We start from the raw sequence: 24999 nt of genomic DNA, 5'->3' as shown, positions 1-24999 counted from the left end.
AAACAAAAGCTGGGGTTTTTTATTGGGCTTGCATTGATTTTGTAGATCAGTCAACACTTCTGAAATAACGAATCATGACCATGGTATAGCTCTCCATTTATTTAGATCTTCTTTATTTTCTCTCAATAATGTTGATAGCTTTCTGTACTATAGAGGTCCTGAACATCTTTTGTTGGTTTTATTACCAGGCACTTGAACATTTTTTGACATTTTTGTAAATGCTGTTAAAACATTTTTTTTAAACTGTTGATGTTACATAGAAAATACAAATCAACTTTAAATCGCACTTGTAACCGGCAACATCTTGCTTAACTCCCTTTTAAAGTCTAATAATCTAAAATAGGGAATTCCCTAGCGGTCCAGTGGCTAGGACCCCACACTTTCACTGCCAAGGGCACAGCTTCGATCCCTGTTTGGGGAACTAAAATCCTATAAACCACGAGGCATGGGCCAAAAAATAAATACATAAATAATAAGTTTTTTAAAAATCTAAAATACTATTTTCTTCCTTTCAAATCATTATATATTTTATTTATTTCTCAAATTGCAGTCCAATTTCTCCTTTCTTTCTTTCTATGTTTGCTAGTTTCATTTTCAGGGCGTGGTGTTGGGTGCATACAAATTTAGAATTGTTATGTTCCCCTAGTGAGCTGAATCTTTTTACCATTATGAAATGTCTGTCTTTATCTCTGGAATAAGAGAAACTACTTTGCCTAATATTTTTAGCTACCTCTACTTTTATGGTTAGCATTTGCATGATATCTTTTCCATTCTTTTCCTTTCACATCCTCTCTATTTTTATGTCATACATATATATTTCCTGCAGACACCATCTAGTGTTTTTTCAACCCTGCCTAACCATCTTTGTCTTTTTGTTTGTTTGTTTGTGGTACGCGGGCCTCTCACTGCTGTGGCCTCTCCCATTGCGGAGCACAGGCTCCGGACGCGCAGGCTCAGCGGCCACGGCCCACGGGCCCAGCCGCTCCGCGGCACGTGGGATCTTCCCGGACCGGGGCACGAACCCGCGTCCCCTGCATCGGCAGGCGGACACCCAACCACTGCGCCACCAGGGAAGCCCCCATCTTTGTCTTTTAACTAGAACATTTAGTCGATTTACATTTTTAAGTAATTACTTGGAGTTTAATACACCATCTCGCTATTTGTCACGCCTGTTCTGTGTGTCTCTTTCTCTTTTTTCTTTCCTCCTTCTGGATTGATTGTGTATTTGTTGTTATTCCTTTTTTCCTCTCTGGTTTATTTGGGAAATTATAAACCTGTTTGCTATTCTTCTAGTGGTTACCTTAGACAGCAAAACATGCATCCTTGACTTATCAGAATCTAAGGTAATTGTACTTATACTTTTATTCTCTTCCCAGACTATGCAAGGACATTTGAACTTTTACATCCATTTTCTTCCCCAACTGCTATGCTATATTTTAATTCTGTATATATTTGAAGGTCTATAGACATTATTACTGTTGTTTAATATTGTCAATATTTGTTTAAATTTACCATATTTACAGTTTTTTTTCTTCCTCTTTATTCTCTCCTATAACTCTGACATTCCTTCTCCATAAAGAATATACTCTAGAATTTGTTTTGCGTTTGCTTAGTGATGAACTCTCAGTTGTTGTTTGTCTGAAGAAATCTTGAGGGATATTTTTACTGGGTGTGGAATAATTCTAGGTTGGCAGGGTTTTCTGGTGCTATTTTCCCCAACATATTGAAAGAATCATTCTGTGATCTTCTGGCTTTCGTCATTTCTGTTGATACATGTGTTATCTTTCTAACCACTGCTCCTGTGACAGTACTTTGTCCTTTTCCTTTGGTTGTTGTATCTGTTTCTGATCATCTCTTAGTCTTTGGATTTCTGCTGTTTCACTGGATGCATCTAGAGACGTGTTTCTCTGTAGTATCCTGCTTGGGGCTTGAGCGGGACTTGGGAAGTCTGTGAATTGCTGTCGTGTCGGTTTGGAACCCTCATGTGGATCGTTAGCTCTTTAACCATTATTCTACCCCATGCTGTCTCTTTTTTTCCTCTTTTCCTGTGGAGTGTCTTCTTACTGACTCATTTGAGTCTTTTATCTTCCCTTTTGTATTTTCCCATCCTTTTCTCTTTCTGGATTTTATTTATTACATTTTTCTTTCTGGAAGAAATTATGATTTCTCCTGACCATGATAATTCAGTTTCTCTCTTTTGCTATATCTAATTTGCTAATAAATCTTATCTATTTAGTTCTTCATTCATTACTGTATATTTGAGCTCTGGAATTTCTATTTCATTTTTATTCAAAGACGCAGTGTCTCTTTTAGGTTTCCAGTTTTCTGCTGAAATGTTTAACCTTGTCCTTTTTCATCTTGATCATAGAAAACCGTGTTGTTTTATAATTTGTGTGTGATGATTCTAATATTTGGAGCCCCCAGTACTTCTGTTTCTATTATCTGGGGGGTTTTTTTGGGGGGTGGGACTGTTTTTTTGCTTTTTATCTTTTTTTGCTGGTTTTAATATATGTTGTTATGGCTCGTCACCCATTCAGTTATCTTTGATTGTGTGCTGGGTGTTGTATAAGAAAAGCTGATTATAAAAAATAATTTGAGGTTTATGGGTAATCTTTCCCCAGAGGTGATTTTTGTTTGCTTCTGCCATATGCCTCTGGGTTTTAGCAAACCAGGATGAATGTAATCCACTTCTAGGGGCTGGAATTTTCCAGGCTGTCCGACCACTTATAGCAGGGCTGCATTCCGAGACGGTTCACTCATACCTGTAGGGTGTCAAACAAAAGCACGGGAGGTATAATAGGGGCCCCGCTCTTGACAGGTCCAAACTCAGCCTACCTAGCCTAGAACATTGCCCAAATCCCCGCTTCACACCGCCTTTATCTCTTTTGGATGGAGAAATGCACACGCGGCGAAAGTGATTTCCAGCTGCACCCGTTTCTCCTGGATCTTGGCCCAGTAATTCGTCACGGTCATGTCAACCTTCCTCCTATGCACTGATGCTTCTTTTGTTTGGTTGGTTTTTCAGTTGCTCTTAAGAGGTTTGAGTTACCTAGTTCACCATGATGAGAAGTAGGCGTGTTCCACATACAATGTGAACTGGGGGACGTCCCTGGCGGTCCCGGGGTTCGGCCTCCGCGCTCTCACTGCTGAGGGCCCAGGTTCAATCCCTGGTCGGGGAGCCAAGATCCCACGTGCCGCGTGCAGGGAGGCCAAAAACAAAAAAAGAGAAAGAATTGGATCTAGTCTCTGCTCTTGAGTTTCCTAGGTTTTCTGATTTCAACAGCGGACTGGGTGGTCCACGGGCCTCTGATCCCTCAAATACAAAAAGGAGGATTCGAGCACATTGGCTTGGGGCCCACGTAACTTGATCAACACGATTTAGTCTAAATCACTGAGTAGATTTTAGGATGGGGAGGCCAAGGGAAGAGGCGGCAGGTGCTAGGAAGTATCTTAAGAAAACAGGAAGGAAGAAAAGCTTGCCAACATGAGATTTGCTGAAATGTTGTTTTGTGTGGTGGACTCGCTCCCTATCAGCACAGACGTGATCGTCGTTCAGGCCAAGAACCCCCTGTTGCAGTCTTGGCTTGTCTGAGATCAGCGAGAAACAAGAAGAGGACTGAGGTCAGTCTGGTTTGCAGAATCTTTAGGGAACTTTATTAAACAGCCCACCAGCTTTATGGGAGCACACAAAGACGCAGCATTTCACGCCCCCTTCCAAGGGGTGCATTGACAAAGGGTTATGTTAATCAGAGCGCATCTCACCCCATCTCCCACCACAGCGTTGCATAAAGCCGTCCCATTACCGTAAAAACCTGTACCATATTACGGACACCAAGAGCCTTTATCAGAAAACACGGCAGAAGCCGGTTAACAGTGAGGTCTCTGCGCCCCCTCTTTGCTTAATAGTATCTCCTACAACATTTTTCTTTTTGTCATTTCTTGGCATCTTTCACGGTAAGACACCTACTGCTTGATTCCTTGTGACCCCACACCAACTCGTATCAGGAGGGAGAAAGGAGAACAGAACAAGGAGGGGTTAGGTTATCACCAGGTGGCTCTTTGATAGTTTGAAACCTGGAGGGCTGTAATGGGATACAAATCCTGCAGAACACAGGGTCAGAGACATTGCCAAGGCAAGTCTGTCTTCATAACGCAGACCCTTAACTGGGGCGCTCTGCGGTATTTCAATTGAATACCTGTTTTTAAGCCTCCCTTCAACAATCAGGGTGTCCCTATATTACGGCTTCCAAAACTCTATCTGTAAAACAGAGGACAGAGGGACCGTGTTCCCCCTGGCTCTCAGGAGAGCATAGCAACGTCATAGATTTCTACGTAGTCAAGAATCCACACATCTGATCTTTTCTTTCTTTTTTAACTTGATGCATTCAAAAGAAATCGCTGGATTTTTTTAGCATAAAAAAAAGGAGGACAGATACCCATGCCAAGTTAATGGGTGTAACCAGCCAACAGAACGGAGCTTGCAAAGGAGGTTAAAGATACATTTTTGGATATAGTAGTTTTACTGGGGAAGATCTATGAAAATGGTCACCATTGAAAGGGCAGGTAGAACGCTCCAAGCGTGACCTTGTACTTCTGGTCTCTATGGGGAAGAAAGTCTGCCGAGGAACAGGATGTTAGCGGAGGGATTGTGCCGAATGAAGAAAATGAACGGATGGTCGGCGGTGAAAGCCTCCTCTGGCATCAGCGCGGTGAAGACGGCAATGCCCGCGGTGGCAGCCGCCGCCTCTGTGCCCTCCTCGTTGACGTCCACGAAGGACTTGTGGACCACCTTCGATATGGAGAGGTCTCTGGCTCCCGACATGCCGGACAGGTCAGCCTTGCTATTGAAGAGCTCCTCCATACCCAGGCGGGCCAGCGGAGCGCGGAGCTCGTAGCTCTCCTCCAGCGTAAACCTGGGCAACTGGACGCTGACCTCAAGGAGTTCCAGGTTCTCGGGCCTGGTCCACTCACGCAGCTTTTCCAAAGTCAGCTGTTGCTCAATCTGGATTCAGAATGGGCAAAAAGAAGAGCTGAAATCATTTCATATACGTAAGTTAACGAAGCATTGTCTGAATGAACGGGCCCACTACATCAGCTGCTCACTAGTTTCCTTCATGTTTTGTACCAAAACAGATTCCACGTGGAGGAGTTCATTTCTTTCTGGCTATTGGTGAGATAATGAACAGAGCTGCGTTCCAAGCCACCCAGGGCTTACCGAGCCCCTGCCATCCTGGATCACCGGCCATCCTGGCTAAAATTGCCGTAATTGGTCGAGTGATGCAAGAGGATATTTTAAAGCTTTCTTCCATTTAGTTAATTCCGTTTACTCTGAACCCCAGTGATCACTGTGGCTATGTGTGAACCTCACACAGCTGAAGTTACCGCTAATAGATGCAGCTCGTTGGTAGAAACAGAAATGGACCTAGTTCCTCATCTAAAATGGGATCACGGTCGTACGTACTTGGAGCACCGTAAGTGCGGAACGCATCACCCTATATACAAGTGCTGTGTAAGGTCAGCTACTGTCATTACTATTATTACTGCTACTGCACTCCAAGAGAAGCACATGCCACTTCTCTAGTGATGCCGGTAATCCCAGACTTCCTTTTTTATAATCAGGAACGGACAAATATGGAAATACAATTGAAAGGAGGAGCACGCTGGTTTTAACTTATGCTCTAGAGCTGCAAATGGCTAATATCAAACGCTTTCCAGCAGCAAGTTTGGTCAGGGATGGGGAGGGGAGAAGCACACAACAGGCCAGAGACGCTGAAGAAAAACCTCACTCTTCACAGTTTTGCCTCTTTCTGGTCCTGGCAAGAGATACCATTGCCTTTAAATTACAAATAACAGAAACCGCAGACAAACTTCAGGTTAGGAAGTGGACTTATCTCTCCGACTAACGGGTCACATGGATCTTTTTCTGTCATGTAGCAATCGGACATTGAATGCACAATCTACGTGAATTGGGGTGGGAATGAGCAGATTTTATAGCACATGGTGAAACTATATACTATAATGTTCGAGGGTTTTTCATTTTAAAAAATTGTTTGAATGAAACAGTCCTCATTTATGGCACGTTCCTCTAAAGTTCATCTAAGGGAGTCTGCACGAGCTGCCACCCGCCGGTGTTACACTCGATCTGTACCTTAGATGTTCCCGCCACGTTGTGCACTGATAGTAGCTGAACATTTAAATGTGGAGCTTCCATAAAAAGGAACGAAACTGAGTTATTTGTAATGAGGTGGATGGACCCAGAGTCTGTCATACAGAGTGAAGTCAGAAAGAGAAAAACAAATACCGTATGATGAGGCATATGTATGGAATCTAAAAAAGCGGTACTGAAGAACCTAGGGGCAGGACAGGAACAAAGACGCAGACGTAGAGAATGGACTTGAGGACACGGGGAGGAGGAAGGGTGAGCTGGGACGAAGTGAGAGAGTATCATGGACATATATACACGACCAAACGTAGGGTGGAGAGCTAGTGGGAAGCAGCCGCAGAGCACAGGGAGATCAGCTCGGTGCTCTGTGACCACCTAGAGGGGTGGGATAGGGAGGGTGGGAGGGAGGGAGACGCAAGAGGGAGGGGATATGGGGACATATGTGTACGTATAGCTGATTCACTCTGTTATCCAGCAGAAACTAACACAACAATGTGAAGCAATTATACTCCAATAAAGATATTATTTAAATTACAATAAAAAAATAAAATATTATATGCACGGGAAAAAAAGTTACCATCACAAGAAAAAAAACTATAACTGTGTGGTGATGGATGTTAACTAGACTTCTTATGGTAATCATTTTACAATACATGCAGTTATAGAATCATTATGTTGTACTCCTGAAACTAACATAATGTCACATGTCATTATACCTCAATAATAAAAGTCTCTATAAACATAAATAAATAAATAGATAAATGTGGAGCTTCGCAGTGGTATTTGCGGATGGGCTACTGTACAAAGGAGTGACAGGAAACAGGGAAGGAACACCGGGTCACCTCACTAAACAAAGAACAAGCACCTACACCCGACACACACACAAACACACCCCGGGTCCACGCATCACTCGGGGGGGGGAGGGGCGCACCTTCCTCAGACCCGTGGACTCGTCCTGGATGTCATCCGGCAGCAGAATCACCATGCTGAGGTCCTCGCCCTGGTAGGGCAGCTCCAGCACCCGGCACTGAAGGTCCTTGATGTAGCCAAAGGGAAATTTCTTCTTCTGGTACATCATTTTCACTGTTTTTGTGTCTTTCTGCACAATTACAACACAGATCACTAACGCTGTTGTCAGCGTGGCTTTAGAGCACACGGGCCGCTACACGGTCACCTCCCCTCACCTTATTCAGTCTGAACGGCGCATCTTTTGTGGCCTCCATCCTGAATTTCTCCTGCCACTTCCCTTTGAAGTAGATGGCATTCACCAGCACCAGCTTAGTCGTGCTATCAACCGCATCTGAGGCCAACAGCTCTGGAATTTTCCCTAAAAAGGCAAAGCTAGCTTTTTAAAAATCCACCTATCAGGGCTTCCCTGGTGGCGCAGTGGTTGGAAGTCCGCCTGCCGATGCAGGAGACGTGGGTTCGCGCCCCGGTCCGGGAGGATCCCACGTGCCGCGGAGCAACTAAGCCCGTGCGCCACAACTACTGAAGCAGTGCGCCTAGAGCCCGTGCTCTGCAACAAGAGAAGCCACCGCAATGAGAAGCCTGCACACCGCAGCGAAGAGTAGCCCCTGCTCACCGCAACTAGAGAAAGTCCACGCGCAGCAACAAAGACCCAACACAGCCAAAAATAGATAAATAAAATAAATAAATTTATTTAGAAAGGAAGGAAAGAAGAAAGAAAGAAAGAGAGAAAGAGAGAAAGAAGTCAAGCTGTCCGGCCCTGGGCAGTGCAAGGTGGACCCAGGGTCAGGCTGAGGGCTAGGGAAGGGGAGAGGGGGTCACCTACAAGGGGGAGGAGGGCGGAGGAAAGGAAGCATCAGCATATGTATGACCAGGGCTGCCCTCGCTCACCTTCCGTCTGTCCTTTGACCCACTCGTTTATGGCCTTCCTTGCGTCTTCGGTGGCCTGCAGAAAATCCACACTGGCCAGTTCAGCACCGTACATTTTCTGAATTGAAGCTAAGAACTCCTGTTTAAGAAAAAAAAAAAAAAAAAAGGAAATGTGAGTAACTCCTACTCCATACAGAAATGGTTTTCTAAAATCCTTAAAAGCAACAGAAATTGCCCCAAAAGGCATATTTCATTGTAACAAAAAAAATTCTAACCCTTCTGCTTTTTAGCATTCAATTGACGATCTTAAGCACTTTGAAGTGTACAGTTCAGTAGTTTCAGTGTTGTATAAAATTTACCAATTCCTGGGGACTTCCCTGGCGGTCCAGTGGTTAAGACTCTGTGCTTCCACTGCAGGGGGCAGGGGTTCAATCCCTGGTCAGGGAACTAAGATCCCACATGCCACGCGGCACAGCCCAAATAAAATAAAACAAAATCTACCAATTCTTTTCTAACCCCTTGACTAACATTTTCATAAACAAGCAAATACTGATTGTCCTTGAAAGTAAATTATGGAATTCACTCTTACTTTAGCAAAACAGCCAGGGTCAGTCTTTTCACTGTGGAGACTAGAGAATGAAATCACATTCATTCTTGGGAATACTGTCTGTCGTGTTTGCATTCTGGATCATTTTTCTGAATGTTTATATAAAAATTAAAGCTGACTTCTGTGACTTGATTGTGCTGGAAAAAAGTCTGCATTGTCTAGTGAGTTTTGGAACATGAAGAGCAAAGTACTTACAGGGAGGAAATCATAGCTTTTCTCTCCAAATAACCTATTAGCCAGTTTCAGAGTATAGGGGGCTCCATGTTTGTTGATATCAGCATTCAAACTCTGAAATGTTGAATGAATCTCCTCAAGCCCTTTGAAATAGAGAGCCTAAAAGAAAGAAAACATGATTTCTGTAACCATTTATTTTGAAATTATAAGCTGGTTCCGTGGCATTTGCTTCCATCAAATTAAATGAATATTAGTAATTATTGATGACCCCCAGCCATCATCATTTTTCATTTTTCATTGGAGAACAAGTAATAGAAAACCCAAAACGTATAGCTTGGTGAAACATAATAAAGCTATCGGAAACTGTTTTCCCATCACTTTTTTGTTATAATTATAGTTCCACAAATAGGAGTGGTTAACAAGCTAAATATTTATACAAGGCTGCTTTTTTCCCAAAAACTCATAAGTGGTATGTTCATATGTATATTCTATACAAATATAATTTTACTGAAAGTTCTCAGAAATAAACTGTAAAAATAAGAATCATCAGCTAGGTAAGAAGACAAAGATAGTACAGATTGAGAGGTTTTTAGTTTTTTTAATTGCACTACTGGCATCAGGAACTCACTCACTTAAAAATAATTTCTTAAACTTAACACGGGTCAGAGTTGAATTCCCAGACGCCAGTTACATCGAGAGTCCCTTTATGCTTGTATGAGGCCTGGGCTGGTTCCTTGCTTTTAAGGCACAAGGAACAAACCACCACCATGTACAAAGCCCAGTTACTCACTGAGGTATGGAAGGTGGGGGGCGGGGTGCTGTGACGGATCTCTTTACTGGAAATGGAGGTAAAAACTTAAGACTGTTCTTCACTGAGCTTATAAAGTTCCTGGAAAGCCTCAAAACAGAAGCTCAGATTACCTTGCAGGGGACGACTCACAATGATTAGTACCGGGATTTTTTTTTTAAGTGGATTTTTGAAAACTTTCAGATGCTTTTGTATCTGCAGTGATGAAAAAGGTTGGTTTTTCCTAAAGTACAGAAATAGAAGCTTCGCAGCTGGAACAGGCCCATAAACGTGAATCCGGGCTGGACCTTCCCTGGCTCTAAGTGCAGCGTAATCTGTGACCCGTGTGTTAGAAAGACCTTCCCTTTCACCCCCCTTTTCAAGGGAAGCCAGAGTTCCCCACTCGGCATACAACACGCCCTGCACACAGGTGCCCTCCACGCCCACCAAGGACAGGCAGGACCCTCAGCGTCTGCACCCCCTCTCCCTGCAGGGCCCTCCTGCTCACACAGCAACGGGGGTCACAGCCTACCAGGGCACACCTGGTGCCAAGCCCAGGGGTAGGAGCACGGAGTCACAGGCTCTCGTGTCCCCTTGACTTCTCGACTAGGTGTCATTATGCTCAAAAGTATCAAGACACAGCCGACAGTATTATGAGTAGCTGGGCATCACACAGGCAAAGCAGAACCTGGATACTCCTGGGCGGGGGAGGACGTGGCTTACAGGAAGTTGCTGCAACAGAAGCAGCGCAGGGCAGGGCGTTGTCAGCTTTCTTCCTGCTCCGTCCTCGGTCCCACAAAACACAGAGCCTGGCACATCGCAGGTGCTCAGTAAAGACTGGCTCATGAAGGACAGCCTGCATCCCAGTGGACTTTTCCTGGGCCTTTTTCTGAAAGTCTGACTTCATGAAGTATAATGTATAATATAACACACAATGCTGAACACCGAAATACAGTTTTCTACAAACGCGCTGCAAGAGCTCAAGGGCACGGCTGTCTGGTACGGTCTGCGTGGTTAGGCACCGGCTGGGAAAGCTAGTTTCTGCTGACCTTGGACATCTGCGCTGTGGTACTGCCTCTGGCCCCCAGAAAGATCATGGCCAGCGCTGATGAAATGCTGAAGGGGGAGACGAAGATGTTGCCGGCAGGATCGCTCTCATTCAGGGTGCGGAACAGGTCCAAGGCGAAGCGGGTGTTTGCCGCGCTCAACTGCTCCATGGTGAGGCTGCAACGCAGAACAGAGCCCCGAGCTGCCCCCCTGCCACACCAGCCCATCGGCAATGCCACCTCCCCACCTCCTCCTCAGCTCAGGCCGGCCACCCTGAAATACCCTGCAACGAACCTGTACTTTCTCTCTCCCTCTCTGTCTCTCTCTGTCTCTCTCCCGCGGAGGGCAAGAACACTCCATGCGCACAGACCCGGGGGCTTGGGGCGACGGGCCAAGGATTCAGCAGTGACATGGGTTCGGGACTCTGTGTCCTAAAGGGCCCTGGCCGTGCAGACACGTGCATCTGGGGCCCTTCCCTACCACACGTGGGAGCGCACACTTCCCACCCTCCGTTCAAGTGTCTGATTCACCTAAGCCATGAATCCACTGCCCACTTTTACCTGAGAAAGAATGCTTCTATTAGAAAATCATAGCGACCCGCCGCTCATTAAAGCAAATTCCAGCAAAAGAGACAGAGGTTCACTCATTTTTGAGACTCACTCGCTGGTGTTTAGAGAGGTGCCCCAGTCTCGCAGCTGGTGAAGGATATGAGCGCGGGAACCCAACACAGGCCCCGGGGCCAGGCCGGGCGGCCGGACAAGGGGCAGGTGGCGAGTATCCGCTGTCACTCCCGCGGGCAGGGAGGCTCTGCAGGTGAAGCACCTGGCCTGGCGCTCAGCTCAGCCAAGCACGCTCCCCACCTGACCTCGACTCTCAGCCCACATACAGCCCAGGGAGAGGAACGCTTGTGCCGGCTGCCCAGCGTGTAAGTCCTGGGTTGAATTATTACTGTTGTTGCTGATAAAGAATCTCTAGGATCGCCTCCCTTCCCCGCCTGCAGCCACGGAAAGGAGAAGCCGCTCCACCCGGGCTGCCTGGAAACCATCACAGAAAGAGAAACACTCTGGACTCCGCCTTCGGCTCCGGCTTCCGCCTTCAGGCCACAGGGGGCGACCTCTGTCCGCCGCAGGCCACCCGGCCTAGCTCCCGGGACACGCGCTGGGGACCCCAGGTGGGGCGCAGGGCAGGTGGCGGTAACCACCGGACGCGGGGACGCCGCGGGGCGCACGGCGGGGCGGGGTGACCACCGGACGCGGGGACCCCGCGGGGTGCTTGCGCATCGGAGCCTCTCCCGCCCGGCCCAGATCCCTGCCCGGCCTTACCCGCTGCTGGGCTGTCTGGTCGGGGCGCGAGGTCTGCGGAGAGCGCCGAGCGCGGCCCTTATAGCGGCGGAAGGGAGGGTCGCCGGCGGGCGGGGGCGGGGCGGCTGGCAGGGCGGGCCTGCCCCGGGGTGATTTACTTCCTAGGAGTCGGGGCTGCGGCTGCGCGGGGCACAGGGCGGGCGAGCGGGTTCCTCGCAGCGCGCTCCTGGGGGCCCAGCACCCCTCTGAGTTCCGGGCAAACTCAGCTCTCCGTAAAGGACCTGAGGGGCTATTTCCTACTAAGGTGCGAATGACTGAGATGACAAGGTGCGACCTCCTAGAGGGCAAACCAGCCTCTTTGGAATCTTATCCAAACACTCCAAACTCCGGGCTCCTGGGGGCTGGGGGTGTGTGAGGAGGGGCCTCTAGGGTGAGATAAAAGGGAATCAGTTCCAAGACTCCCCTGGCAAGTGGTGACCCCACCAGGCTGGGTCAACTCATTTACCGGAAGCACAGCAGGAGAAAGCCCTTCCGTGTGAATAAAGTATTTCTCACCCATTATACTAAAATGTAAACTGACCAGTTTTTCCCCTATGCCTAATGCTAAAGTAGAATGACTGTCATTGAAGAGTAAAAGCAGTAACTGTTTCTGTGAGGTCTTCCCTCCTTTAAATGCCTGGGTATGTAATTTCACCAAAATTGATAGTACTTGAGAGTATGTAATAATTCTGCATTCTTGAAACTTCTCCCGTGCTTTTTTTGCAAATCTCAACATGAAAAGGGGACAAAGGAAAAATCTTATTTTAAAATTAGTATGGATAATACAGTGTAAATGGGTTTGTAGATCTTTTTGACTCTGAGAATTTGTTTATAAGGGGCAGAGAAGACCCAGTAATGAGAGATAAAAATACTCTGTATAGTTTTTTTAAAGTAGTAAAACTTTCATAACTAAGATTGTAGAGTGTTTTACAGCTGACTGGAATAAAGAACCCAACATTTATTGAAAGCCAGTCATAGTTAAGTTGAGTGGTTTGATAAAACCGGTAGCGTCTCCACCGTGTCTCAGAGAGATAGAGACCCCTCATCAGCTTCTAGCAAGAGGTCGGTGCGAGGAAGCCAAGAGAAAGAGGCTGCGCTGTAAAGCTGTTAAATTAAAATCCCGGACACGTAAACCAAGGAAAAACGGGTTCTGAATTTTCTTTTTTTCTCCTGACATTGTGCATTGGTACTGACCTGGAGTTAGTAATCTGAGTCAAATATGAAATGAAACCCCTTCCTAAATCAACACATTTACTGTATAAGGTTCGGACAGAAGGGACTTTATACACCAATCATCCATCAATCCGCGTGCTGTGCAAGGTCGAGGCAGAGTAACCACTCTGTGCGCTCTTGCGGCTTCAGAGTGTAAAGGGCCCCTGACCAAGGTCACACAGAGATTCTCGGACACGCAGGAGGGCACGGCCGTGTGGTGCAATGTTGGGCGTATCTGCTGAGCTCGAAGGTGTGGTGCCCTGGCTAGATGAGCGCTTTGGTCTCCTGGGACAGACCCAACAGCGTGCGTGTGAGGGCGGGCGCCCAGAGACAGGCGCGAGCATGTTCACCACAGCGGGATTTGAGTCAGGTCCAAGCAGAAGAACGGAGAAATCATACAGCAGAATAGCGTGCAACAGCAGCAATGCAAAAACCGCGGCGACGCACAGCGACTTGGCTGCGTGTCCAAGCGCACTGCGAAAGGAAAACGCGCGCGCAGCCGTGTGAGCTGTGTGCTTCTGGACACACAGAGTTCAGAAGCGCAGAACCAGCTCGTGGGGTTAGAGGTCAGGAGAGAAGGGGACCCTTGGGGAGGAAGGCGGATTGCACTGACGACATTTTCCTATGTTCTGTTTCCTTGATGCTCTGGCATTTGGGACCTTGATCCTGGAGAGGCTGCGGGCCCAGGGCAGGCGGGTTCCCAGAGATGCGGACCGACTCCGCTGCAAGCGCACCTTGACACACAAACCAAGCAGCTCAGTGCCCTCGCTCTCAACTCTCCCCTTCATCAAAGCCCTGCCGGCCCTAACCCACCCCAGCGCCGGGCAGCTAGAGCCCACCCGCGCAGCCCGAGCCCGCCAAAATGACCCAAATTATCCAGTCCAGTCCCAAGCTTACCTAGTGCACCTATCGTGTCTTGCCTGTTCCTTCCTGCAAGAGCCCCAATAAAGGCCCCACCACCTCTGCCCTCTCGTCCTCTGCTTCCTGGCCCATCTGGGGGCTTCCCAGGTCCCACGCGATGTGGCCTGTCCTCGTGTGCCTCCTGTCCCTGGGGATCCGTGCCTATGAACCTCCTTCATGACACTCAGTCCATGTCAGCTGCCTTGGGAGGCCGGATTAGAGCAAATCCCCAGTTCATTTTTCACACAAGGGCTGTGAGTGGGAGCGCCTCTGGGATGCTGCTTACCTGCCACGTCTGGACGGGTGGTGACACAGGGGTATTGGTTTTGTGATAATGCACTGAGTTGTACACATAAATCGTGTGCTTTGCTGCATGTATGTTATATTTTAACAGAAATCAGTCCAACGTAGCAACAAAACACACTGAACGTCAGTCATTATTTCCTGTCTTTCCCCCTCCCAACCCTACCCTCCGACCGGGATTAGTCAGCTTGAAGCTGGTCGGGGCCCTCTGCCACCCAGCATCTCCGCTCCCCTGACTGTGCTGGGTGTGCCCGAGGGACTCAGGGGAGCGAGAGACGCCCTGCCCTTCCGGCTCTCCTGCACCCAGCCGCACGCAAATCCCCCAGTCCGGGTAAGAAGCGGCCTATCTGCTCTCTCGTGCAGGGACACGTCAGTCCTTGGTTCAAGGTGCCAAATGAAAAAGGCAGTGCCGTATAAATTTTTCAAAGATCCACAGCTAGGTTCGTAAAAATCCATGGGAAGGGGAAAATCCCAAACAGGCACCAGTAGATGTTTGAGAGCTAATCGTCCTTACGTTACTGACCTCAAGGTTAACTGTACTGTGGTGAGGGAACATGATCTCTAGGTTACTTAAATAGTGAGAAGTGTTTTGGCACTTGCTTAATGACCCAGTATATGGTCAATTTTTGTAAATAACCCTTGTGTTCAGATACATCCTAACTCCAGTAGGGGCGGTGCTCTCTATATGACCATTAGGATGAGTGCACTAATCATTTTGTCCAACTCTGTACTTAGATTCACTGCGCATGTTTAGCAAGATAATGACGAAATACCAGTATTTCTATCAGCAAACAGAAAATGAAATTAAAATACCACTTAAAATAGCTTCAAAAAAATCAAGTACCTGGAAATATAGCTAATAAAATATATGCAAAGCCTCTATACAAAAATGAATTTTTAACATTATTAACAGAATTTTTTAAAAATCTAACTGAATGAATATATCACATTCTTTGAGTGGAACTCAATATTGTAATGATAGTTGTTTTTCTCTGACTGATTTTTAAAATCAATCCCAATCCCAATAAATATGCCAAAGAAAGGGTGTGCGTTTGTGTGTGTCTATGCACTTGCGTGTGTGTGAAGCTAGGCGGGCTGAAACAGATCTTTGCAGGTACTGACATTTGATATATGACAGGTGACAAGGCATCAGTGGGGAGATGATAGAACACTTAAAAAAAAAGGTAGCGGCAACTGAATATATGTAAAACATTAAAGAAAGAAAGATGAGGAGAGAGAGAGAGAAGGAAGGGAGGGAGGGAGGAGAGAGAGAGAGAAGGAAGGGAGGGAGGGAGGAGAGAGAGAGAGAAGGAAGGGAGGGAGGGAAGAAAGAGAGAGAGAGAAAGAAAGAAAGAAAGAAAGAAGAAAAAAGGTAGGAAGGAAGGAAGAAACAAAGAGGGAAAGACAGAAAGAAAGAAAAGAAAGAAAGAAAGGGAAAGAAAAAGAGGAAGGAAAATATTCCTTACCTCACACTATACCAAAAAATCAATGCCGAGGGTATTTAAGATCTATGAAAGCAATATGAAAAATAAAATGAAATAAACTTTTAGAAGAAAATGTAGGAGAATTTTCAATGAGTTTGGGGTAGGGAAGAAGTCTTTAAAGAAGAAAAAGAAAGCATTTACTATAAAGGGAGTAATTAATAAATCTACTACTTTAAAAATAATAATTTCTCTTTATTACCAAGACAACATTAAGACAGTTAAAAAGACAAGCCACACAACTGAAAGAGAATTGAAAGGCATACAATGGACAGACTGTTATCGTGTTTGTGTATAACTTTTACAAAGTACATTAAAAACACATTTAAAAAACCCAAGCAAACAATTTGAATAAACACTTTAAAAGAGGAAATCGAAGGCTTCCCTGGTGGCGCAGTGGTTAAGAATCCACCTGCCAATGCAGGGGACACAGCTTCGAGCCCTGGTTTGGGAAGATCCCACATGCTGCCACGGAGCAACTAAGCCCATGGGCCACAACTACTGAGCCAGTGCACCTAGAGCCTGTGCTCTGCAACAAGAGAAGCCACCGCAATGAGAAGCCAGCACTCCACAATGAAGAGTAGCCCCTGCTCACCTCAACTAGAGAAAGCCCACGTGCAGCAACAATGACCCAATGCAGCCAAAAATAAATAAATTAAATAAATAAATTTATTTTTAAAAATTTTAATACAAAGAAAAAATATTAAAAGCAGCAAGGGAAAAGCAACGATAAACATACAGGGAATCCCCATAAGGTTAACAGCTGATCTTTCAGCAGAAACTCTGCAAGCCAGAAGGGAGTGGCAGGACATATTTAAAATGATGAAATGGAAAAAGCTACAACCAAGATTACTCTACCCAGCAAGGATCTCATTCAGATTTGACGGAGAAATTAAAACCTTGACAGACAAGCAAAAGCTAATAGACTTTAGCACCACCAAACCAGCTTTACAACAAATGCTACAGGAACTTCTCTAGGCAGGAAACACAAGCAAAGGAAAAGACTTACAATAAGAAGCCCCAAACAATTAAGAAAATGGTAATAGGAACATACATATCGGTAACTACCTTAAATCTAAACGGATTAAATACTCCAACCAAAAGACACAGGCTTGCTGAATGGATACAAAAACAAGACCCGCATATATGCTGTCTACAAGAGACCCACTTCAGACCTAGGGACACCTACAGACTGAAAGTGAGGGGATGGAAAAAGATACTCCATGCAAATAGAAATCAAAAGAAAGTTGGAGTAGCAATTCTCATATCAGACAAAATAGACTTTAAAATAAAGACTGTTTCAAGAGACAGAGAAGGACACTACATAATGATCAAGGGATCAATCCAAGAAGATATAACAATTGTAAATATTTATGCACCCAACATAGGAGCACCTCAGTACATAAGGCAAATGCTAACAGCCATAAAAGGGGAAATCGACAGTAACACAAAAATAGTAGGGGACTTTAACACCCCACTTTCACCAATGGACAGAGCATCTGAAATGTAAATAAATAAGGAAACACAAGCTTTAAATGACACATTAAACAAGATGGACTTAATTGATATTTATAGGACATTCCATCCCAAAACAGCAGATTACACTTGCTTCTCAAGTGCTCATGGAACATTCTCCAGGATAGGCCATATTTTGGGTCACAAATCAAGCCTTGGTAAATTTAAGAAAATTGAAATTGTATCAAGTATCTTTTCCAACCACAACGCTATGAGACTAGATATCAATTACAGGAAAAAGTCTGTAAAAAATACAAACACATGGAGGCTAAACAACATGCTACTAACTAACCAAGAGATCACTGAGTAAATCAGAGGAAATCACAAAATACCCAGAAACAAATGAGAATGAAAACACGACAAACCAAAACCTGGGATGCAGCAAAAGCAGTTCTAAGAGGGAAGTTTATAGCAATACAGTCCTACCTCAAAAAACAAGAAACATGTCAAATAAACAACCTAACCTTCCACCTAAGGTAATTAGAGAAAGAAGAACAAAAAAACCCCAAAGTTAGCAGAAGGAAAGAAATCATAAAGATCAGATCAGAAATAAATGAAAAAGCAATGAAGGAAACAATAGCAAAGATCAATAAAACTAAAACCTGGTTCTTTGAGAAGATAAACAAAATTGACAAACCATTAGCCAGACTCAGCAAGAAAAAAAGGGAAAAGACTCAAATCAACAGAATTAGAAATGAAAAAGGAGAAGTAACAACTGACACTGCAGAAATACAAAGCATCATGAGAGACCACTACAAACAACTCTATGCCAATAAAATGGACAACCTGGAGGAAATGGACAAATTCTTAGAAATGCACAACCTTCCGAGACTGAACCAGGAAGAAATAGAAAATATGAACAGACCAATCACAAGCACTGAAATTGAGACTGTATTTTAAAATCTCCCAACAAACAAAAGTCCAGGACCAGATGGCTAAACAAGACAAAAAGACAACCCTCAGAATGGGAGAAAATATTTGCAAACAAAGCAACTGACAAAGGATTAATCTCCAAAATATACAAGCAGCTCATGCAGCTCAATATCAAAAAAACAAACAACCCAATCTAAAAATGGGCAGAAGACCTAAATAGGCATTTCTCCAAAGAAGACATACAGATGGCCAACAAACACATGACAGGATGCTCAACATCACCAATCATTAGAGAAATGCAAATCAAAACCACAATGAGGTATCACCTCACACCAGTCGGAATGTCCATCATCAAAAAATTTACAAACAATAAATGCTGGAGAGGGTGTGGAGAAGAGGGAACCCTCTTACAGTGTTGGTGGGAATGTAAATTGATACAGCCACTGTGGAGAACAGTATGGAGGTTCCTTAAAAAACTAAAAATAGAACTATCATTCGACCCAGCAATGCCACTACTGGGCATATACCTTGAGAAAACCGTAATTCAAAAAGAGTCATGTACCACAATGTTCATTGCAGCTCTATTTACAATAGCCAGCACGGGACATGGAAGCAAGCTAAGTGTCCATCGACAGAGATATGGATAAAGATGTGGCACATATATACAATGGAATATTACTCAGCCATAAAAAGAAACGAAATTGAGTTATTTGTAGTGAGGTGGATGGACCTAGAGACTGTCATACAGAGTGAAGTAAGTCAGAAAGAGAAAAACAAATACCGTATGCTAACACATGTATATGGAATCTAAAAAAAAAAAAAAAGGTTCTGAAGAACCTAGGGGCAGGACAGGAATAAAGACGCAGACATACAGAATGGACTTGAGGACACAGGGAGGGGGAAGGGTAAGCTGGGATGAAGTGAGAGAGTGGCATGGACATATATACACTATCAAAGGTAAAATAGATAGCTAGTGGGAAGCAGCCACATAGCACAGGGAGATCAGCTCGGTGCTTTGTGACCACCTAGAGGGGTGGGATAGGGAGGGCGGGAGGGAGGGAGGTGCAAGAGGGAAAAGATATGGGAACATGTGTATGCATATGGCTGATTCGCTTTGTTATACAGCAGAAACTAACACACCATTGTAAAGCAATTATACTTCAATAAAGATGTTAAAAAAAGAGAAATGTGAAAATAACTTGACATGTACTTAAATAATTGTTTAACGTTTATAATAATTTAATTTTAATTTGTTAATACAGTAAGAAAAATGAGTCAAAAATCACTTTACAAATACTAATGTTTTCCTATAAAATAGTCTGAGAATTTTAGGTGAGACATAGTAATTTCATGACAATGAATAATTTTGGACCCTGATCTGTGGTTGCAGGTGACCGGACCCTCCTAGGAATTTCTAAATCGGTCACATTCTCGTGTCTTTATCCGCTTAAGTGACTGAGGCCACAGAAAGAGATAAAATAACCTCTCAGAATTCCTTGTAGTCTTTTCATTTTCTATTAAATAATGGAACAAAACAAACCTAGCAGTAAACTTTCAGCTGTGTGACATAGCTTTATCCTCTAGAGGGTGTAATTTCATCATGACACACTCACCGCTGACTTTGCTGAGATGTCTAAACACCAGGATCACACAAATACTTGTTCTCCTTCAAGCAAGCTCAGTTCCTGCTACTAGGGTAGCTGAAATTTCCATACCTGTGAAATAACTCAGTGGGGGTTTTCCTGTGACCTCACCTCCTCATTTCGTAGACCTCCCTTCGTGGTCTCAGGTTAGAAGGCCTCTTTCTCCACTTCTTCGTCCTGCTATGGCCCCTTCCTGGGGTGACCAATGCATCCTAATTCTGGTCTCTTCTTGCCACCTCTTCCGGAGGTGCTCCCTGGCCTCTCCTCTCATCCCAAGTTACATTCTTTTGCCTTCAGCATCTGTCGCCATCGGCAATTATCCTATTGAGGAGTAGAATGTGACATCCCGGGAACAGGGCTTCGACCCGGTTGCTGGCTGCTGGACCCCAGGGTCCAGGACAGCACCTGGCAGAGAGTAGATGTTCCGTAAATATCGTTGGGTAGATGCACGAATAAGTGAATGATGGTTGTAGCCCAGAGCAAATCAAGCTGTGTGGACAGATGATGGGATGTTGACTGGTAAAATTTCTCAATGAATGGTAAGTGGGAGAGAAGGCTTTCCAAATGGAAAGGATAGACCGACGCTAGCTTACGTGGAAGGGGAGGCTTTGCAGCAACATGGATGGAGCTAGAGATGGTCATACTAAGTGACCCACGTCAGACAGAGAAAGACAAATATCATATGATATCACTTATATGTGGAATCTAAAAAAATGATACAAATGAACTTATTTACAAAACAGAGACAGACTCACAGATAACAGAAAAAAAACTTTTGGTGACCAAAGGGGAAGGGAGGGAAGGGATAAATTAGGAATTTGGGTGACATATACACACGACTGTATGTAAAATGGATAAACAACAAGGACCTACTGCATAGCACAGGGAGCTATACTCAATATTTTGTAATAATCTATAAGGGAAAAGAATCTGAAAATTTATATATATGTATGTATAACTGAATCACTTTGCTGTACACCTGAAACTAACACAACATCGTAAGTCAACTATACTTCACTAAAAAGTAAATAAATTTTAAAAAGAAGTAAGTACAAAATAAATAGAGAGAAGTGGAGCCCAAAGAAGACAAGTTCAAGTCCCAGTACACACGTAACATAAGTGAGAAAATGATACACAAGAGAACAGCATGGAAAGTCTGCCCTGGGCGCTCAGAACCGAGAAAGGCATTTACCAGAGCCTCTCATTATCACCCGGAGGGCAGGACGATAGGAAAGAATTGTTAGCTGGTGGTAGAAATGACCCAGCGTGTGGCTCACTTGAGGTGGGCCACGGGGCTGTGGCCTTGGCATGGTCCTGTTTCTCCCTGCCACAAGCCACTTCAATGGAGGCACAGAAGGACACGGACAGTAAATTTGCAAAAAGCACAGCTCTGTTGCGGGCGGTGACAGAACTGAGGTTTAAAGGGGCTCCACTGGCTGAAACGTCATCTCCAACCATCATGAAGAATGTCTTAAAGAGAATGTAGACGTTTTCAGTTTAGATGTTAAGAAATCAGGTTTGCAGATACCAGAGGCGAAGGGCCTGTTTGAGTAGCAGTTCACGTGAAACAAGTTGTGAAATTTTAACTGACCACGAACTCAATATTCACCAAGACGCTTACAAAGGTCTTAGTATTAATAGAAGCAGGCGGTCCACGTTCGGCGAGGGGGGGGTTTCACCGCCCCGTGCTCCGACCTGACCCACCTGAGATGTGCGCGCCACAGATACGCAGAGGGGCCGAGGGTGAGGCTCTGTGGGGGATGCTGGAAGGAATTGGACCGGCTTAATCCAAAGGGAGTAAGACTCTGAAATGGGCAGGGAGGACACCATCAGGACGACGAAGGCGACTCAGCATAACTGCCTGTAAGGAAGCCCCGTGCGCCGGGGCCTGAGTTGGAGCGCAGCGCGGCCTGTTTGTCCTTGAGGCAAGCGTCTCACACCCTCAGGGTCCCAGCTGCGTCGTCTATAGACTGAGGATGATAAGGGCAGCCTCCTAAGGTCGGGGGTGGATTCAGTGAGACGTCCCTGGACGCTGGGATCAATACAGGTAAGGCCCGGAAGGACTGCAGCGGTGCCCAAAAGATAGTGCGACGCAGCCGCAAGAACGGGATGTTGTCGTGCAGACTTAGCGCAAATAGGAGTGTTTAGGGCGCGGCGACAGAAGATGTGACCCTAAGGAGGGCGCGCTTCCCAGGAATCGCAACCGCCCCAAATCCCGGCCATTCAGCACAAGTGGCGAGACAGGCACTCACCCCCCGGGACCGCGAGCCTCTGGCTCCTGGGTGGGGGCCCCGGGCGGGGCTCCGCGAGGCCGCCTGACGGGGTGGCCTGGGCCTGAGCCCAACCCCGTGCTCCCTGCCCCCTTCCGACGCCTCCTTCACGGGAACCCCTTCTTTCATTGCCTTACTTCCCGTGGCGCTCGGGAAGATGCCATTTCAAAGCTTTTCGCACCCACAGCTCGTCTGTGCGAGGGGAGCGTCTCCGGCCGGAAGGCACCTGGTCACCTGTTTGCTTTTGCAGCGCCCAAGGGTGTCCTGCGGCTCAGCTCGCCGTGGCACCAGCTCCCGGGGTGAGCGCGGGGCCCGCGGGCCGGGGCTCAGCCCCGCGAGATGCCCTCTCGCTGCGACACCGGCCGCGAGTCCCCGGGACCGGCTGTGCTCCTGGCCGACCGGCTACAGGTTCGCCCCCTCCGCAGCCTCCGCGATTCCCCGGGGCGGCTCACAGAGCCCAGGAAGGCGCTCTGCTCACTGCCGCCGGCTTGGGAGGGGGGTGCAGCGTGGAGCCGCCGCGCCCGCCCCGGGCACACAGCCTCCCGGAGCCCCGCCGCGCTCCCCAGCCCGGAAACGCTCCAGATCTTATTGTTCCGGGCTGCGGGGGGGGGGGGGGTTCTTTGTCTTTTTCAATCAAGGTATGATTGCCTAAGGCATCGGCCACACGGTGAACTCGATCTCCAGCCCCTCCCCTCCGCAGAGAGCGGCGGCGGCCTGTCAGAGTCCCAGCCTGTAAGGGCGCCGGCTCCCCGCTGCGGCCCCAGCCCTTCCTCTGGAACCGTCCGGAGGCCGCCGGGAGTCACGTTGTTAGCGTCAGTCAGTCTGGCTGAGAGAGGCTCCTTACGAGTAACCGAAGACACTCTCACCACTCGGGAAATTGCACAGGCTCCTGAAGCTCTGTGTCCCGAACAGGCAACAAAGGCCGAAAGTATGTTTATGACATCGCAGCTCAGCCTCCGATCACTCAGCTCGTCCTGTGGCTGCAACCGCCCCGGTCCGACGGGCGCTGCCGACGGGAGGGGCTGAGAGCGCACGACAGCATCACTGGGAAGCCCACCCAGGCCTGCAGAGGTCCTCGGCCGCCACCGCATCAGCCCGCGCCTTTGACCGAGGACCTCGGAGGCTGTGGCCCGAGGCTGCCCACCCCTCTGGGGGCAAAGCAAGAGGCGCGAGTTCTCGCTGCGGGCCGGAGGCTACTTCCCCAGCCCGTCCACGTGCCATCAGAGCGCACATCTCCTCCACACAGCGAGGCCTCCGTCCCTCCCTCACGATGACGTGTTGGCCCCCCGGGCACAGGCTCCCTGAGGGCCCTGCCCAGGAGCCCACCCCGGCAGAGCGGGCCCTCCACCCGCGTCCAGGAGCCCCCGCAAGGCCCCCACGGAACCTCTCCAAGACAAGAGCCTGGGAGGCGCCCGCCGAGACCCTCCGTGGAGTTGCTTGGGACGCGGGAGGCAGCGCTGGGGAGGAACCCCAAAGGGCAGGGTCGAGAAAGGGGTGCTTTCAGAGGAGGCGGCCTGGGGGTGGGCCCCGCTGGTGCTGAGGGGAGTGGGTGGGGCGTGAAGGGGGTGAACTGTCCTGCCCGACGGACAGCCGGGCACTGGGGGACGGAAGGGCGGCCCCTGGCCAGAGAAGAGGGGGGGGGAACGTAACCGCTTCTGCTGGAAAGGTGGGGGGCTGAGACGGGAGGTGTGGGCTGAGGCTGTGCCCTCTGACCCTCCCTGCGGCTCTCTCCCCACTCCCCTGACCGGTTTCTGCAGGAGCCCCACGTCAGAGGTTGCAAAGCTACTTCCTGTCATAAAGTTGATTTTCCCTTTGGAGGAAGCCAATTAACCCAGAGGGTCACTCCAATCACCAGGTGATGAATTATGTGTCATAAATGGCGCTGTCACGTCCTCTTGCTTGAGGACTAGTTATGGTTTATCTTGAAAACATACGTGTAATGGCTTGCACCTGCCTGGTTATTATATTAAAAGGTGAGGTTTCTTTCTATCCTTGTGACCTCTTAGCAGATGGCCTGCCTCGCACGCCCCATTCTGGTTCAATCGTGAAACTCTTTCCTTTCTCTTCTACCCTTGTGGAGAGGTTTTCTGGCTTGGTAGGAGATTTTGTTTTTAGTTATATTTCCCCAACAGTGCGTGGTTCTAGGTGACTTGATCACACGTGCAGATTTGTGCAGTCAAGGTACAGAACGTTTCCTTCACCACCAAGATCTCTCGTCCCCATATATACCCACCCCAAACCCCCTCTCCCCACCTCTCAACCCCTGGCAACCACCCATCTGTTCTCTATCTCCATAATTTTCTCATTTCAGGAATATTATGTAAACAGAATTGCACGGTACGTAGCATTTGCAGGTGGGCTTCTCTCACTCAGCACACGCTTCCCTTGAGATGCACCCAAGTTGTTGCCTGGCTCCCTTCTTATTGCTCAGTGATCTTCCGTGGTATGAAGGCACCACAACTTTCTAAACCGTTCATCCATTGAGGACATTTAGGTGCTTTGCAAACAAACACAAGTACAGCTGCTATAATCATTCATATACGGGTTTATTTGTGAACAAAGGTTTTCTTTTCTCTGGGGTAAATGTCAAGCTGCAGTTGTCGGTCATATAGTAAGTGCAGGTTTCGTTTTTAAGAAAATACCCAACTCTTTCTAGAGTGGCTGTTACCAGTTTACATCCTCACCGGGAATGTCTGAGCCATGCAGTTTCTCCAAATCCTTGCCAGCCTTTGGGGTCATCACTCTTTTCCATCTGGGTCATTTCAGCGGACGTGGAGTGACATCGCCTCGTAGTTCTAATTTGCCTGATGGCTAATGATGTTGAATGTCTTTTCTTGTGTTTAGTTGC

At 47.0% G+C, this 24999-nt stretch overlaps 2 protein-coding genes across 4 annotated transcripts in view; one reads left to right on the top strand and one right to left on the bottom strand.

The window, feature by feature from the left end:
- The window catches only part of WRNIP1 (WRN helicase interacting protein 1), a 101582-nt gene that overhangs the window by 29021 nt on the left and 47562 nt on the right, over positions 1-24999 (top strand). The gene's annotated exons all lie outside the window — the stretch shown is intronic.
- On the bottom strand, positions 3632-12404 carry SERPINB1 (serpin family B member 1). Of its 2 annotated transcripts, none has more exons than XM_059076629.2 (7): positions 11937-12404; positions 10617-10791; positions 8802-8939; positions 8021-8138; positions 7348-7490; positions 7095-7262; positions 3632-5002 (listed from the first exon to the last, which is right to left on the bottom strand). In XM_059076629.2, the coding sequence occupies exons 2-7, from the start codon at positions 10782-10784 to the stop codon at positions 4601-4603; spliced, it is 1137 nt and encodes a 378-aa protein (XP_058932612.1). In that variant the 5' UTR covers positions 10785-10791; positions 11937-12404; the 3' UTR covers positions 3632-4600. The 2 variants fall into 2 exon arrangements, with proteins under 2 accessions (XP_058932612.1, XP_066862933.1); XM_067006832.1 differs by having other exon boundaries at positions 10617-11441; positions 11475-11989.

This window comes from Kogia breviceps, chromosome 10 (genome assembly GCF_026419965.1).
Source record: "Kogia breviceps isolate mKogBre1 chromosome 10, mKogBre1 haplotype 1, whole genome shotgun sequence".
NCBI lineage: Eukaryota > Metazoa > Chordata > Mammalia > Artiodactyla > Physeteridae > Kogia > Kogia breviceps.
The sequence above is the reverse complement of the archived record's forward strand: the minus strand, read 5'-3'. Positions and strand labels throughout refer to the sequence as shown.